The following is a 19,620-nucleotide window of genomic DNA, read 5'->3' as shown; positions in this document are numbered from 1 at the left end:
AAGGGGAAATCTTGGCTTAATTTGATTAAAGTAAATTGCATTTTTCACTGCATCGCTCAGATCTGGGTGCCCACCCTCTGATTTTTTTAAAGGAACCCTGTCACCCGATTTTACTCCACTAAACCCCCCCTAAGGTAGAGTATGAAACGTCATTTCTAGAATTCCCTCCTTTATGTGAAATCTCATCTTTACCTAAGCAGAGAAGAGTCATATTTGCAACAGATTAGTGAGGTTAAGAGGCTGCAGGGGAAGTGCCCTCTCTTCACATATAAAACATGAGAATCCATGACACCCTGTTTCTATCTCATTAATGTTGAGATACATAGTTGGAAATGTGACCTGCAGATTAATATCCAGTTACTCAACTGTCTGTAGTTCACAAAAGGACAAGTCTGATGTGTTCTAAAAGATGACACTCAAGGTTCTTATCTTTAAAATAATTCCAGTACATTGGGGCACATTTACTAATAATAGTGCAGGGTGTGTGTGCTATGTGCAGGGTGTGTGTACTATGTGCAGGGTGTGTGTACTCTGTGCAGGGTGTGTGTGCTATGTGCAGGGTGTGTGTACTATGTGCAGGGTGTGTGTGCTATGTGCAGGGTGTGTGTACTATGTGCAGGGTGTGTGTGCTATGTGTAGTGTGTACTATGTGCAGGGTGTGTGTACTATGTGTAGTGTGTACTATGTGCAGGGTGTGTGTACTATGTGTAGTGTGTACTATGTGCAGGGTGTGTGTACTATGTGCAGGGTGTGTGTACTATGTGTAGTGTGTACTATGTGCAGGGTGTGTGTACTATGTGTAGTGTGTACTATGTGCAGTGTGTACTATGTGCAGGGTGTGTGTACTATGTGCAGGGTGTGTGTACTATGTGCAGGGTGTGTGTACTATGTGTAGTGTGTACTATGTGCAGTGTGTACTATGTGCAGGGTGTGTGTACTATGTGCAGGGTGTGTGTACTATGTGCAGGGTGTGTGTACTATGTGTAGTGTGTACTATGTGCAGGGTGTGTGTACTATGTGTAGTGTGTGTGTACTATGTGCAGGGTGTGTGTACTATGTGTAGTGTGTACTATGTGCAGGGTGTGTGTACTATGTGTAGTGTGTACTATGTGCAGGGTGTGTGTACTATGTGCAGGGTGTGTGTACTATGTGCAGGGTGTGTGTACTATGTGCAGGGTGTGTGTACTATGTACAGGGTGTGTGTACTATGTGCAGGGTGTGTTTACTATGTGTAGTGTGTACTATGTGCAGGGTGTGTGTACTATGTGTAGTGTGTACTATGTGCAGGGTGTGTGTACTATGTGCAGGGTGTGTGTACTATGTGCAGGGTGTGTGTACTATGTGCAGGGTGTGTGTACTATGTGCAGGGTGTGTGTACTATGTACAGGGTGTGTGTACTATGTGTAGTGTGTGTGTACTATGTGCAGGGTGTGTGTACTATGTGTAGTGTGTACTATGTGCAGGGTGGACACACCCCCTTCAGTGCAGAACTTTGTGTTGCATCGGGAATAATGCAATAGTGACACTTATGGGGGATGTGTAGATGACACTGTTATGGGGGATGTGTAGGTGACACTGTTATGGGGGGATGTGTAGGTGACACTGTTATGGGGGGATGTGTGGGTGACACTGTTATGGGGGGATGTGTAGGTGACACTGTTATGGGGGGATGTGTAGGTGACACTGTTATGGGGAGATGTGTAGGTGACACTGTTATGGGGGGATGTGTAGGTGACACTGTTATGGGGGGATGTGTAGGTGACACTGTTATGGGGAGATGTGTAGGTGACACTGTTATGGGGGGATGTGTAGATGACACTGTTATGGGGGATGTGGAGGTGACACTGTTATGGGGAGATGTGTAGATGACACTGTTATGGGGGATGTGTAGGTGACACTGTTATGGGGGGATGTGTAGGTGACACTGTTATGGGGGGATGTGTAGATGACACTGTTATGGGGATGTGTAGGTGACACTGTTATGGGGGGATGTGTAGATGACACTGTTATGGGGGGATGTGTAGATGACACTGTTATGGGTGATGTGTAGGTGACACTGTTATGGGGGATGTGTAGGTGACACTGTTATGGGGGATGTGTAGATGACACTGTTATGGGGGATGTGTAGATGACACTGTTATGGGGGGATGTGTAGGTGACACTGTTATGGGGGGATGTGTAGGTGACACTGTTAAGGGGGGATGTGTAGGTGACACTGTTATGGGGGGATGTGTAGGTGACACTGTTATGGGGGGATGTGTAGGTGACACTGTTATGGGGAGATGTGTAGGTGACACTGTTATGGGGGGATGTGTAGATGACACTGTTATGGGGGATGTGTAGGTGACACTGTTATGGGGAGATGTGTAGTTGACACTGTTATGGGGGGATGTGTAGGTGACACTGTTATGGGGGGATGTGTAGGTGACACTGTTATGGGGGGATGTGTAGATGACACTGTTATGGGGATGTGTAGATGACACTGTTATGGGGGGATGTGTAGGTGACACTGTTATGGGGGATGTGTAGATGACACTGTTATGGGGGGATGTGTAGATGACACTGTTATGGGGGGATGTGTAGATGACACTGTTATGTGGGATGTGTAGATGACACTGTTATGGGGGATGTGTATGTGACACTGTAATGGGGAGATGTGTAGGTGACACTGTTATGGGGGATGTGTAGGTGACACTGTTATATGGGGGATGTGTAGGTGACACTGTTATGGGGGATGTGTAGATGACACTGTTATGGGGGATGTGTAGGTGACACTGTTATGGGGGATGTGTAGGTGACACTGTTATGGGGGATGTGTAGGTGACACTGTTATGGGAGATGTGTAGGTGACACTGTTATGGGGGGATGTGTAGGTGACACTGTTATGGGGAGATGTGTAGGTGACACTGTTATGGGGAGATGTGTAGGTGACACTGTTATGGGGGGATGTGTAGATGACACTGTTATGGGGTGATGTGTATGTGACACTGTTATGGGGGGATGTGTAGGTGACACTGTTATGGGGGGATGTGTAGATGACACTGTTATGGGGGGATGTGTAGATGACACTGTTATGGGGGGATGTGTAGATGACACTGTTATGCGGGATGTGTAGATGACACTGTTATGGGGGGATGTGTATGTGACACTGTTATGGGGGGATGTGTATGTGACACTGTTATGGGGGACACGTATCATAAGCCCGGCTTTGTCCATCTGTTTTTTGGGACTCTTTTTGGCTTTGCTGATGGTCAGATTAATCTTAGTGGGTTTTCTTATTGATAGATGTGGCGTTTGGTCTTTAGTGAATTTTCAACTTTTTAAAACAGAAGTCGCAATCAGTTCCAAGCTGACTCAGGGGACACTGAAGAAAACTAGACAATGGCAAACTTTGAAACAAAGTTGCAAATGAGCACAAGCTCCATGAAAAGTCTCAAAAAGTAAAGAGAAAGGTAAACCAAAAATTTGATATATGAGCCCCAATGTCTTCCATTCATAATAAACTGATTCACAGAATGTTGCAGAATTTGATTCATTGTTGCAGTTTATTTACATAAACATTAACCCTTGTTACACAATATCCAATTACTGAGTAATCAGTGCAGTGATTTGCGTTGTTTGTCTCCTGCTCCAGTTTATTGAGTCTCTTTCTGTTGTGTTTGCTCTTTCGCTTGTTTCTTGTTGCCTTTGTTTGCTGTCTAATCTTCCTCGCTCACAATTTCCAGCAGCCTCCAGTTATCCCGAAAAGGCGTGCGGAAATAAAAGCCTTCCCAATAGCAAATGCTCCATTTCTCTGGCCAATAAATTAGGAAGGATCTGCCATAAAGGCGCTCGGCTGCGAGGCGGCCAATAATTAATTGAACTGAAGTTCATTTTCTGGAGTTGGCTCCTTCCACTGTGTCACTGGGAACAGATCTTCACACGATCCGTCATATTCTGCTCCTGATTATTTAGTAATGAGTCCAATCATCAGCTCCAGATTATTATGACAACGCCGACTGATTTGTGTTATAATGGGGGTAAATAAGTAAACAAAACCTTACCACTTAAAATAGTGTGGGGTCCCTCTGAGGTCTGCTGTGAAACAACTGCTATAACACTGCCATCTTTATACAAGAATATCACTACCATAATACTGCTCCCTATGTACAAGAATATAACTACTATAATACTGCCCCCTATGTACAAGAATATAACTACTATAATGCTGCCCCTATGTACAGGAATATAACTACTATAATACTGCCCCTTATGTACAGGAATATATCTACTATAATACTGCCCCCTATGTACAAGAATATAACTACTATAATACTGCCCCCTATGTACAAGAATATAACTACTATAATACTGCCCCCTATGTACAAGAATATAACTACTATAATACTGTCCCCTATGTACAGGAATATAACTACTATAATACTGCCCCCTATGTACAGGAATATAACTACTATAATACTGCCCCCTATGTACAAGAATATAACTACTATAATACTGCCCCCCTATGTACGAGAATATAACTACTATAATACTGCCCACTATGTACAAGAATATACTATAATACTGCCCCCTATGTACAAGAATATAACTACTATAATACTGCCCCTATGTACAGGAATATAACTACTATAATACTGCCCCCTATGTACAAGAATATAACTACTTTAACACTGCCCCCTATGTACAAGAATATAACTACTATAATACTGCCCCCTATGTACAAGAATATAACTACTATAATACTGCCCCCTATGTACAAGAATATAACTGCTATAATACTGCAGGAATATAACTACTATAATACTGCCCCCTATGTACAAGAATATAACTACTATAATACTGCCCCTATGTATAAGAATATAACTACTATAATACTGCCCCCTATGTACAAGAATATAACTACTATAATACTGCCCCCTATGTACAAGAATATAACTACTATAATACTGCCCACTATGTACAGGAATATAACTACTATTATACTGCCCCCTATGTACAAGAAGATAACTACTGTAATACTGTCCCCTATGTACAAGAATATAACTACTATAATACTGCCCCCTATGTACAGGAATATAACTACTATAATACTGCCCCCTATGTACAAGAATATAACTACTATAATACTGCCCCTATGTACAAGAATATAACTACTATAATACTGCCCCATATGTACAAGAGTATAACTACTATAATACTGCCCCCTATGTACAGGAATATAACTACTATAATACTGCCCCCTATGTACAAGAATATAACTACTATAATACTGCCCCCTATGTACACGAATTTAAACTACTATAATACTGCCCCCTGTGTACAAGAATATAACTACTATAATACTGCCCCCCTATTTATAGGAATATAACTACTATAATACTGCCCCCTATGTACAAGAATATAACTACTATTATACTGTCCCCTATGTACAAGAATATAACTACTATAATACTGCCCCCTATGTACAAGAATATAACTACTATAATACTGCCCCCTATGTACAAGAATATAACTACTATAATACTGCCCCCTATGTACAGGAATATAACTACTATAATACTGCCCCCTATGTACAGGAATATAACTACTATAATACTGCCCCCTATGTACAAGAATATAACTACTATAATACTGCCCCCTATGTACAGGAATATAACTACTATAATACAGCCCCCTATGTACAGGAATATAACTACTATAATACTGCCCACTATGCACAGGAATATAACTACTATAATACTGCCCCCTATGTACAAGAATATAACTACTGTAATACTGTCCCCTATGTACAAGAATATAACTACTATAATACTGCCCCCTATGTACAGGAATATAACTACTATAATACTGCCCCCTATGTACAAGAATATAACTACTATAATACTGCCCCTATGTATAAGAATATAACTACTATAATACTGCCCCCTATGTACAAGAATATAACTACTATAATACTGCCCCCTATGTACAAGAATATAACTACTATAATACTGCCCACTATGTACAGGAATATAACTACTATTATACTGCCCCCTATGTACAAGAATATAACTACTGTAATACTGTCCCCTATGTACAAGAATATAACTACTATAATACTGCCCCCTATGTACAGGAATATAACTACTATAATACTGCCCCCTATGTACAAGAATATAACTACTATAATACTGCCCCTATGTACAAGAATATAACTACTATAATACTGCCCCATATGTACAAGAGTATAACTACTATAATACTGCCCCCTATGTACAGGAATATAACTACTATAATACTGCCCCCTATGTACAAGAATATAACTACTATAATACTGCCCCCTATGTACACGAATTTAAACTACTATAATACTGCCCCCTGTGTACAAGAATATAACTACTATAATACTGCCCCCCTATTTATAGGAATATAACTACTATAATACTGCCCCCTATGTACAAGAATATAACTACTATTATACTGCCCCCTATGTACAAGAATATAACTACTATAATACTGCCCCCTATGTACAAGAATATAACTACTATAATACTGCCCCCTATGTACAAGAATATAACTACTATAATACTGCCCCCTATGTACAGGAATATAACTACTATAATACTGCCCCCTATGTACAGGAATATAACTACTATAATACTGCCCCCTATGTACAAGAATATAACTACTATAATACTGCCCCCTATGTACAGGAATATAACTACTATAATACAGCCCCCTATGTACAGGAATATAACTACTATAATACTGCCCACTATGCACAGGAATATAACTACTATAATACTGCCCCCTATGTACAAGAATATAACTACTGTAATACTGTCCCCTATGTACAAGAATATAACTACTATAATACTGCCCCCTATGTACAGGAATATAACTACTATAATACTGCCCCCTATGTACAAGAATATAACTACTATAATACTGCCCCTATGTACAAGAATATAACTACTATAATACTGCCCCATATGTACAAGAATATAACTACTATAATACTGCCCCCTATGTACAAGAATTTAAACTACTATAATACTGCCCCCTGTGTACAAGAATATAACTACTATAATAATGCCCCCTATGTACAAGAATATAACTACTATAATACTGCCCCCTGTGTACAAGAATATAACTACTATAATACTGCCCCCTATTTATAGGAATATAACTACTATAATACTGCCCCCTATGTACAAGAATATAACTACTATAATACTGCCCCCTATGTACAAGAATATAACTACTATAATACTGCCCCCTATGTACAAGAATATAACTACTATAATACTGCCCCCTATGTACAAGAATATAACTACTATAATACTGCCCCCTATGTACAGGAATATAACTACTATAATACTGCCCCCTATGTACAAGAATATAACTACTATAATACTGCCCCCTATATACAGGAATATAACTACTATAATACTGCCCCCTATGTACAAGAATATAACTACTATAATACTGCCCCCTATGTACAAGAATATAACTACTATAATACTGCCCCCTATGTACAAGAATATAACTACTATAATACTGCCCCCTATGTACAGGAATATAACTACTATAATACTGCCCCCTATGTACAGGAATATAACTACTATAATACTGCCCCCTATGTACAAGAATATAACTACTATAATACTGCCCCCTATATACAGGAATATAACTACTATAATACTGCCCCCTATGTACAAGAATATAACTACTATAATACTTCCCCCTATGTACAGGAATATAACTACTATAATATTGCCCCCTATGTACAGGAATATAACTACTATAATACTGCCCCCTATGTACAAGAATATAACTATTATAATACTGCCCCCTATGTACAAGAATATAACTACTATAATACTGCCCCTATGTAAAAGGAATATAACTACTATAATACTGCCCCCTATGTACAAGAATATAACTACTATAATACTGCGCCCTATGTACAGGAATATAACTACTATAATACTGCCCCCTATGTACAAGAATATAACTACTATAATACTGCCCCTATGTACAAGAATATAACTACTATAATACTGCCCCATATGTACAAGAATAGAACTACTATAATACTGCCCCCTATGTACAGGAATATAACTACTATAATACTGCCCCCTATGTACAAGAATATAACTACTATAATACTGCCCCCTATGTACAAGAATTTAAACTACTATAATACTGCCCCCTGTGTACAAGAATATAACTACTATAATACTGCCCCCTATTTATAGGAATATAACTACTATAATACTGCCCCCTATGTACAAGAAAATAACTACTATAATACTGCCCCCTATGTACAAGAATATAACTACTATAATACTGCCCCCTATGTACAAGAATTTAAACTACTATAATACTGCCCCCTGTGTACAAGAATATAACTACTATAATACTGCCCCCTATGTACAGGAATATAACTACTATTATACTGCCCCCTATGTACAAGAATATAACTACTATAATACTGCCCCCTATGTACAGGAATATAACTACTATAATACAGCCCCCTATGTACAGGAATATAACTACTATAATACTGCCCACTATGCACAGGAATATAACTACTATAATACTGCCCCCTATGCACAAGAATATAACTACTGTAATACTTTCCCCTATGTACAAGAATATAACTACTATAATACTGCCCCCTATGTACAAGAATATAACTACTATAATACTGCCCCTATGTACAAGAATATAACTACTATAATACTGCCCCATATGTACAAGAATAGAACTACTATAATACTGCCCCCTATGTACAAGAATATAACTACTATAATACTGCCCCCTATGTACAGGAATATAACTACTATAATACTACCCCCTATATACAGGAATATAACTACTATAATACTGCCCCCTATGTACAAGAATATAACTACTATAATACTTCCCCCTATGTACAGGAATATAACTACTATAATATTGCCCCCTATGTACAGGAATATAACTACTATAATACTGCCCCCTTTGTATAAGAATTTAAACTACTATAATACTGCCCCCTGTGTACAAGAATATAACTACTATAATACTGCCCCCTATTTATAGGAATATAACTACTATAATACTGCCCCCTATGTACAAGAAAATAACTACTATAATACTGCCCCCTATGTACAAGAATATAACTACTATAATACTGCCCCCTATGTACAAGAATTTAAACTACTATAATACTGCCCCCTGTGTACAAGAATATAACTACTATAATACTGCCCCCTATTTCTAGGAATATAACTACTATAATACTGCCCCCTATGTACAAGAAAATAACTACTATAATACTGCCCCCTATGTACAAGAATATAACTACTATAATACTGCCCCCTGTGTATAAGAATATAACTACTATAATACTGCCCCCTATGTACAGGAATATAACTACTATAATACTGCCCCCTATGTACAGGAATATAACTACTATAATACTGCCCCCTATGTACAAGAATATAACTACTATAATATTGCCCCCTATGTACAGGAATATAACTACTATAATACTGCCCCCTATGTACAAGAATATAACTACTATAATACTGCCCCCTATGTACAAGAATATAACTACTATAATACTGCCCCCTATGTACAGGAATATAACTACTATAATACTGCCCCCTATGTACAAGAATATAACTACTATAATACTGCCCCCTATGTACAAGAATATAACTACTATAATACTGCTCCTATGTACAAGAATATAACTACTATAATACTGCTCCCTATGTACAGGAATATAACTACTATAATACTGCCCCCTATGTACAGGCATATAACTACTATAATACTGCCCCCTATTTACAAGAATATAACTACTATAATACTGCCCCCTAGGTACAAGAATATAACTACTATAATACTGCCCCCTATGTACAAGAATATAACTACTATAATACTGCCCCTATGTACAGGAATATAACTACTATAATACTGCCCCTATGTACAGGAATATAACTACTATAATACTGCCCCCTATGTACAGGAATATAACTACTATAATACTGCCCCCTATTTACAAGAATATAACTACTATAATACTGCCCCCTAGGTACAAGAATATAACTACTATAATACTGCCCCCTATGTACAAGAATATAACTACTATAATACTGCCCCTATGTACAGGAATATAACTACTATAATACTGCCCCTATGTACAGGAATATAACTACTATAATACTGCCCCCTATGTACAGGAATATAACTACTGTAATACTGCCCCCTATGTACAATGTACATTATACATTACACATTATAATGTACAAATACATTTTTGCTGGTGTATGGTAAACTGTTAATTAGTAATAGATATTTGCATAAAGTAGCTTTCTCAGTATTGCAGTAAGAGATGCTCCGCTTATCTGATATTGTGTATCCTCTTTGTAGGGCAGTACGTCCTCTCTACATTTGAGGATACATAACCCTGTAGATCTCCTCTTCCTCTCGTACATTTTATAAGATGATCACACATAGCTCCGCACAATGACGTCCTGTCCCATACACTTAGCCTCACACAGGGCGGTAGCGCTACACAGCTTTTCCCAGAATCCTCTATTCTCCTACAGGCACCGGAGTGCACAGTAAGGAGCTTGGCTGCCGTACGCTGTTCTGTCCTTGTCTTCACGGCCATATGAGCTGATGCGATGAGACAGGACAAGTTCAGAGGAATCATTGGCTGTGATAGTGGAGAAAAGCTGCAGGAGGACAGGAATATCTCCGTATCTGTGTGCACCGAGCACTGCCGCAAATGTATCCCGAACCAGCCAGCATTAAGGGGCAGCATTATAGTACCCTGTTTCCCTGTTGACATGACAAACTGGGTGCCGCAAGGGGTGTATGTAGAGGGTTCACGGGCTGAGCCTTCTTCATACAAACTGGGTGTTTGCTGCATATTGCAGCAAACACCCACTGCTAACACCTATGATTGGCATCTTGGCTGTGATTGTCGCTCCCTGTAACGTAATCAAGGAGCGACGATCCATTGCCATGACAACCTGGGGTCTTTATAAGGACTTGTCATTTCTGACGATTTGTTACAATGTGCCAGTGGCACATTATAACAGATCTTGTGCAAAAAAGAGCCACATACTTATATACTCCACTATAGGAGTATGTGGCAGGAAGAATCAGACAATGCAGCACATGTATTATCGCATCTGCGCCAAAACAATGCTGGTATTTTAATGTTTTTTTGGAATTTTTTTGCAGCTTCCCAGTCTGAAATATTAAATACGATCACTAGAAGTACAATTTGTGTTGGTGAAAATAAGCCTCACAAATCTCTGTACTCTCTGTTGCTTTTTGTTCTTAAATCCCAGAATCATTAAAGGTATCTTAGATAGAATTCATGTGGTTATGCTGATGTATGTGATGGCCTGACTACACAATGGGATACATTTACTAACAACAGTGCAGTGTGTACTATGTGCAGTTACCTGTGTAGTGTGCAGGGGGCGCCAGATTCAGGATTTCTGATGCACGTTCTTCATGAATCTGGCGCCCCCCTGCACTGCACCGACAGAGAGCACCACTTTTTTTTTGGTGCACCTTTAACATGGGGCGTGCGACACAATACTGTCAGAATCTGCATGCTAAATTTGATGCACTGTACGACTGAGCACCGGAGCGCTCCCTAATTTGTGTTGCTTGATGAATAGTGCAGCCGCGCCACAAATGGGTCACTGCGACAAATATGGGGCGCGGACACTTCTTAAGTACATGTACAAGCAGTTTGGACCAGTTTGGAAAACCTGGTGCCCAGGACTTAGTAAATGTGCCCCAGCGTGTGCAACTATCATACGATTATAGCATAAAGCCCAAGAATCTATAGATTACCAGCCTTATACATTGTATCCGAGGCAAATGGACTCTACTAAGATTCATATTAAAGAAAGTGCTTGTTTTTATACATTTTTGACAATATTAACAATGTCCAATATTGTTACTTTGTATATAGACTGATATGAATTAGATCCATTACTAGTTTATATTTTGGAAGGTTTATTGTTCTATGAGGTATTATTAAAATCACCATGCTTCCTAGTGCCGGTGTTTCCTATATTTGTCTATGAATTTTGTGTAGCTTAGTCTCAGCTACTTTTGTATGCAGCACAGTAAGCACAGGATTTGTGACTGCCATCCTCCTACTAATAGTAGTTTTATATTCGTATACATAGGGGCAGTATTATAGTAGTTATATTCTTGTACATAGGGAGCAGTATTATAGTAGTTTTATATTCGTATACATTGGGGCAGTATTATAGTAGTTATATTTCTGTACATAGGGGGCAGTATTAAAGTAGTTATATCCTTGTACATAGGGGCAGTATAATAGTAGTTATATTCTTGTACATAGGGGGCAGTATTATAGTAGTTATATTCCTGTATATAGGGAGCAGTATTATAGTAGTTATATTCTTGTACATAGGGAGCAGTATTATAGTAGTTATATTCTTGTACATAGGAGGCAGTATTATAGTAGTTATATTCTTGTAAATAGGGGGCAGTATTATAGTAGTTATATTCCTGTACATAGGGGGCAGTATTATAGTAGTTATATTCCTGTACATAGGGGGCAGTATTATAGTAGTTATATTCCTGTACATAGGGGCCAGTATTATAGTAGTTATATTCCTGTACATAGGGGGCAGTATTATAGTAGTTATATTCTTGTACATAGGGGGCAGTATTATAGTAGGTATATTCTTGTACATAGGGGCAGTATTATAGTAGTTATATTCCTGTACATAGGGGGCAGTATTATAGTAGTAATACTCTTGTACATAGGGGGCAGTATTATAGTAGTTATATTCTTGTACATAGGGGGCAGTATTATAGTAGTTATATTCTTGTACATAGAGGGCAGTATTATAGTAGTTATATTCTTGTACATAGGGGGCAGTATTATAGTAGTTATATTCCTGTACATAGGGGCAGTATTATAGTAGTTATATTCCTGTACATAGGGGGCAGTATTATAGTAGTTATATTCCTGTACATAGGGGGCAGTATTATAGTAATTATATTCTTGTACATAGGGGCAGTATTATAGTAGTTATATTCCTGTACATAGGAGCAGTATTATAGTAGTTATATTCCTGTACATAGGGGCAGTATTATAGTAGTTATATTCTTGTACATAGGGGGCAGTATTATAGCAGTTATATTCTTGTACATAGGGGGCAGTATTATAGTAGTTATATTCTTGTACATAGGGGGCAGTATTATAGTAGTTATATTCTTGTACATAGGGGGCAGTATTATAGTAGTTATATTCTTGTACATAGGGGCAGTATTATAGTAGTTATATTCTTGTACATAGGGGGCAGTATTATAGTAGTTATATTCCTGTACATAGGAGGCAGTATTATAGTAGTTATATTCTTGTACATAGGGGGCAGTATTATAGTAGTTATATTCTTGTACATAGGGGGCAGTATTATAGTAGTTATATTCCTGTACATAAGGGGCAGTATTATAGTAGTTATATTCCTGTACATAGGGGGCAGTATTATAGTAGTTATATTCTTGTACATAGGGGGCAGTATTATAGTAGTTATATTCCTGTACATAGGGGGCAGTATTATAGTAGTTATATTCTTGTACATAGGGGGCAGTATTATAGTAGTTATATTCTTGTACATAGGGGGCAGTATTATAGTAGTTATATTCTTGTACATAGGGGGCAGTATTATAGTAGTTATATTCCTGTACATAGGGGGCAGTATTATAGTAGTTATATTCTTGTACATAGGGGGCAGTATTATAGTAGTTATATTCTTGTACATAGGGGGCAGTATTATAGTAGTTATATTCCTGTACATAGGGGGCAGTATTATAGAAGTTATATTCTTGTACATAGGGGGGCAGTATTATAGTAGTTATATTCCTGTACATAGGGGGCAGTATTATAGTAGTTATATTCTTGTACATAGGGGGCAGTATTATAGTAGTTATATTCTTGTACATAGGGGGCAGTATTATAGTAGTTATATTCTTGTACATAGGGGGCAGTATTATAGTAGTTATATTCCTGTACATAGGGGGCAGTATTATAGTAGTTATATTCCTGTACATAGGGGGCAGTATTATAGTAGTTATATTCTTGTACATAGGGGGCAGTATTATAGTAGTTATATTCTTGTACATAGGGGGCAGTATTATAGTAGTTATATTCCTGTACATAGGGGGCAGTATTATAGTAGTTATATTCTTGTACATAGGGGGCAGTATTATAGTAGTTATATTCTTGTACATAGGGGGCAGTATTATAGTAGTTATATTCCTGTACATAGGGGGCAGTATTATAGTAGTTATAGTAGTTATATTCCTGTACATAGGGGGCAGTATTATAGTAGTTATATTCCTGTACATAGGGGGCAGTATTATGGTAGTTATATTCTTGTACATAGGGGGCAGTATTATAGTAGTTATATTCTTGTACATAGGGGGCAGTATTATAGTAGTTATATTCCTGTACATAGGGGGCAGTATTATAGTAGTTATAGTAGTTATATTCCTGTACATAGGGGGCAGTATTATAGTAGTTATATCCCTGTACATAGGGGGCAGTATTATAGTAGTTATATTCTTGTACATAGAGGGCAGTATTATAGTAGTTATATTCCTGTACATAGGGGGCAGTATTATAGTAGTTATATTCTTGTACATAGGGGGCAGTATTATAGTAGTTATATTCCTGTACATAGGGGCAGTATTATAGTAGTTATATTCCTGTACCTAGGGGGCAGTATTATAGTAGTTATATTCCTGTACATAGGGGACAGTATTATAGTAATTATATTCTTGTACATAGGGGGCAGTATTATAGTAGTTATATTCCTGTACATAGGGGACAGTATTATAGTAATTATATTCTTGTACATAGGGGGCAGTATTATAGTAGTTATATTCTTGTACATAGAAGGCAGTATTATAGTAGTTATATTCTTGTACATAGAAGGCAGTATTATAGTAGTTATATTCTTGTACATAGGGGGCAGTATTATAGTAGTTATATATTCTTGTACATAGGGGGCAGTATTATAGTAGTATATTCCTGTACATAGGGGACAGTATTATAGTAGTTATATTCCTGTACATAGGGGGCAGTATTATAGTAGTTATATTCCTGTACATAGGGGGCAGTATTATAGTTATATTCTTGTACATTTGCATTAGCCTATTACAGTGTACTGTGTTATATATTATTATGACTGGTCTTCTTATACTCTTAATATATGTGAATATATTTTCTGTGGTGGTTGCTGGGTAATCTCTCTCTGTCGCGGAGCAGTCACATAATGGCCGGTTAATCTCACACAAGTCGGGCACAGAAATGACTGGCATTTGGTAACAATGGCGGGAAGTGTTATAAATGACCTTCTCGGACATGTAACTCCCTGTGATGATGGAGCTTTTGCTTTGATGGTTTGATTAGAGGTCAGTGATTTCTCATCTCTCTGGTACATTCTGTATTCCCACCTTCATACTGTGAAGCTGCCGCGGTTGTAATAATTATTTACTATACATATTCTTTCCGGTCCAGTTTCAGGTGATATGGACTGTCCATGTGTATGTGGCTGATCTCTCTGCTGTCACTTATCAAGAAAACTGTTCTAATGCAATGTTACCGGATGCGTTTTGTAAATGCAATTTAATTGAATCTCTTCAGCTGTTGCAATGCGTTACACGCAACATGTGACTGCACCCTAACTCTGCGGACTGTACCGCTCATGGTAGGATTAGATACAGAGCTTAGCAGTCAGTATCACACAGGAAAGGATTAGATATACGGCTCAGCAGTCAGTATCACACAGGATAGGATTAGATACACAGCTCAGCAGTCAGCATCACACAGGATAGGATTAGATACACAGCTCAGCAGTCAGTATCACACAGGATAGGATTAGATACACAGCTCAGCAGTCAGTATCACACATGATAGGATTAGATACACAGCTCAGCAGACAGTATCACACAGGATAGGATTAGATACACAGCTCAGCAGACAGTATCACACAGGATAGGATTAGATACACAGCTCAGCAGACAGTATCACACAGGATAGGATTAGATACACAGCTCAGCAGACTGTATCACACAGGAAAGGATTAGATACACAGCTCAGCAGACAGTATCACACAGGATAGGATTAGATACACAGCTCAGCAGTCAGTATCACACAGGAAAGGATTAGATACACAGCTCAGCAGACAGTATCACACAGGATAGGATTAGATACACAGCTCAGCAGACTGTATCACATAGGATAGGATTAGATACACGGCTCAGCAGACAGTATCACACAGGATAGGATTAGATACACAGCTCAGCAGACAGTATCACACAGGATAGGATTAGATACACAGCTCAGCAGACAGTATCACACAGGATAGGATTAGATACAAAGCTCAGCAGACAGTATCACACATGATATGATTAGATACACAGCTCAGCAGTCAGTATCACACAGGATAGGATTAGATACACAGCTCAGCAGACTGTATCACACAGGAAAGGATTAGATACACAGCTCAGCAGACAGTATCACACAGGATAGGATTAGATACACAGCTCAGCAGTCAGTATCACACAGGAAAGGATTAGATACACAGCTCAGCAGACAGTATCACACAGGATAGGATTAGATACACAGCTCAGCAGACAGTATCACACAGGATAGGATTAGATACACAGCTCAGCAGACAGTATCACACAGGATAGGATTAGATACACAGCTCAGCAGACAGTATCACACAGGATAGGATTAGATACACAGCTCAGCAGACTGTATCACACAGGATAAGATTAGATACACAGCTCAGCAGACAGTATCACACAGGATAAGATTAGATACACAGCTCAGCAGTCAGTATCACACAGGATAGGATTAGATACACGGCTCAGCAGTCAGTATCACCCAGGATAGGATTAGATACACGGCTCAGCAGACAGTATCACACAGGATAGGATTAGATACACAGCTCAGCAGACAGTATCACACAGGATAGGATTAGATACAAAGCTCAGCAGACAGTATCACACAGGATAGGATTAGATACAAAGCTCAGCAGACAGTATCACACAGGATAGGATTAGATACAAAGCTCAGCAGACAGTATCACACAGGATAGGATTAGATACACAGCTCAGCAGTCAGTATCACACAGGATAGGATTAGATACACAGCTCAGCAGTCAGTATCACACAGGATAGGATTAGATACACAGCTCGGCAGTCAGTATCACACAGGATAGGATTAGATACACAGCTCAGCAGACAGTATCACACAGGATAGGATTAGATACACAGCTCAGCAGACAGTATCACACATGATAGGATTAGATACACAGCTCAGCAGACAGTATCACACAGGATAGGATTAGATACAGCTCAGCAGACAGTATCACACATGATAGGATTAGATACACAGCTCAGCAGTCTGTATCACACATGATAGGATTAGATACACAGCTCAGCAGACAGTATCACACAGGATAGGATTAGATACACAGCTCAGCAGACAGTATCACACAGGATAGGATTAGATGCACAGATCAGCAGACAGTATCACACAGGATAGGATTAGATACACTGCTCAGCAGTCAGTATCACACAGGATAGGATTAGATACTCAGCTCAGCAGCCAGTATCACACAGGATAGGATTAGATACACAACTCAGCAGCACAGTATCACACAGGACAGAATTAGATACACAACTCATCAGCACAGTATTGCAGATATAACCCTCACTCTTCCCCGGGGAGGACGGTCTGCACTGTGCAGGATTCCTATCTCCGGGATGTCAGGGGTACAGAGATTTTGGCTGCATTTGTCTGTGTGTCGGAGGGGGGGTCCTATGTGTCCGGGGGGCAGCGCTCATCCATTAGACATTTATAAGATGACTGTTGGAGTGTGATACGGATGGACCCCGGGGTCCCCACGGCTCAGTGTGCTGGAGGGGTCCTGCCAGTTCTTGCTTTGCAGCACTGAGATTTTTTAAATTTGTTCTAATTACCAACCGTGTCGAGATTTCCTAATGAGGCGAGAGGCGGGGGAGGCCTGCGGGGTGGGGGGCTACCAGTCCGTTCTGACCCTGCGCAGCTTATTATGTAATCACTGAATTTCTTCCCTGTCACCATAGAAGACATACAATGATATTAGAGAGTACAATATACAGGGGGGAGGATGGTGCACAGCAGCACAGAGGACTTAAGAAGAAGACTGTGATGTGTGGGAGAGGAGTGAGCTGATGTTGTTGGATTTTAATCTTGTGGATGGTCATAATAGAAGAGTTACATGCTGTTAGGATCAAGGCCCTGAGCAGCACAGAGTATTTCAGCAGAGGAGGGTGAGGACCAAGAGTAACAAAATGCTGGGAGGCTTTCCAGCTGCACAGAGTATTTCAGCAGAGGACTGTGCTAATCTTTTGGGAGGACACAGACTTGAGAGTTGCAGGGCAGTCAGCAGCACAGAGTGTTTCAGGAGACCTGATGAGAATGGGCTGGAGATGAGTGTGAGTACTAATACCCCCATCTGTGGGGGGTGAGCGGGGCACCACGTTACCCTCTGTCTGCTGGCAGTAGTTACTGACACATCACAGTAATGATGGAGGGGGTCATATTTTCTGTTTTATGTATAATTCTTGTATAATGTGACGTTTTACAGTTTTCTAATATCACATGTCTTCCCCCTCCTGACCATTGTGCCTTCTTGCTGTCAGTGAATGGAATCATCCTTAGTCTAGCACTGCTCCGAGCCCTGGGTTGTATCCTATGCAGATGCTTCTCTGTGGATTCCAGACTGATACAATGTATCAGTGCAGATAAGCTATGACACACTGTAATAACATTGCTCCCCCATAAATACTTGGGGGTGGGGGGTCCTGACTCTTGTGAACAGAAAAGGACAATTCTGTGTTCACATTGTCCATGTTGTAGACTCCAGTTGTGTTGTGTTGCTTCGTATGGGGTCATCATCAGGACTGCCACTTGGAAGTTTGGGGGCCCCTGACTGGTAAACCCCCCGCAGGATGATAATCCAGCCCTGTGCGCACAGTAAATTCCCTGCACCGTGGAAGTGAGGAGGGTTTTTTGTGACTTGGGGCCCCTTCTCCTCCTTGGGGCCCCCTGAACACAGTCACACTAAGCCCCCCCTGATGGCGGCCCTGGTCATCATTATTTGGTATGACATTGTGTAGGGGCTATATTAATGCTTCTTACTTTCTTCCAGGGCTGAGAAGACAGAGGTACTGAGTGATGATCTCTTACAGGTAGGTGACCGCCCTCTATGTATACACATATATACACTGTATACCTCATTATCAGTCTGGTATCCAGGTTACAGTCACTCATCCTTTTGATCCTCAATAGGGGGCACCCTAGTAAGTTCCAATGTAGTAGGGTCACCTAATAGGTAAACACCCCCCACACACACAATGGGGGTCATTTACTAAGGGCCCGAATCGCGTTTTCCCGACGTGTTACCCGAATATTTCCGATTTGCGCCGATTGTACCTGAATTGCCCCGGGATTGTGTCGCACGCGATCGGATTGTGGCGCATCGGCGCCGGCATGCGCGCGACGGAAATCGGGGG

General features: G+C 39.8%; 1 protein-coding gene across 6 annotated transcripts in view; it reads left to right on the top strand.

The window, feature by feature from the left end:
- The window catches only part of ARHGAP44 (Rho GTPase activating protein 44), a 106,111-nt gene that overhangs the window by 53,082 nt on the left and 33,409 nt on the right, over positions 1-19,620 (top strand). For all 6 annotated transcript variants that reach the window (XM_072112640.1, XM_072112636.1, XM_072112639.1 and 3 more), the window contains exon 2: positions 19,257-19,296. In XM_072112640.1, coding sequence (XP_071968741.1) covers positions 19,257-19,296 — 40 coding nt within the window. The remainder of the gene's footprint in view (positions 1-19,256; positions 19,297-19,620) is intronic.

The sequence above is a fragment of the Engystomops pustulosus genome, chromosome 6, assembly GCF_040894005.1.
Source record: "Engystomops pustulosus chromosome 6, aEngPut4.maternal, whole genome shotgun sequence".
Classification (NCBI taxonomy): Eukaryota; Metazoa; Chordata; class Amphibia; order Anura; family Leptodactylidae; genus Engystomops; species Engystomops pustulosus.
Note: the sequence above shows the minus strand (reverse complement) of the source record. Positions and strands in the feature narration are given on the sequence as shown.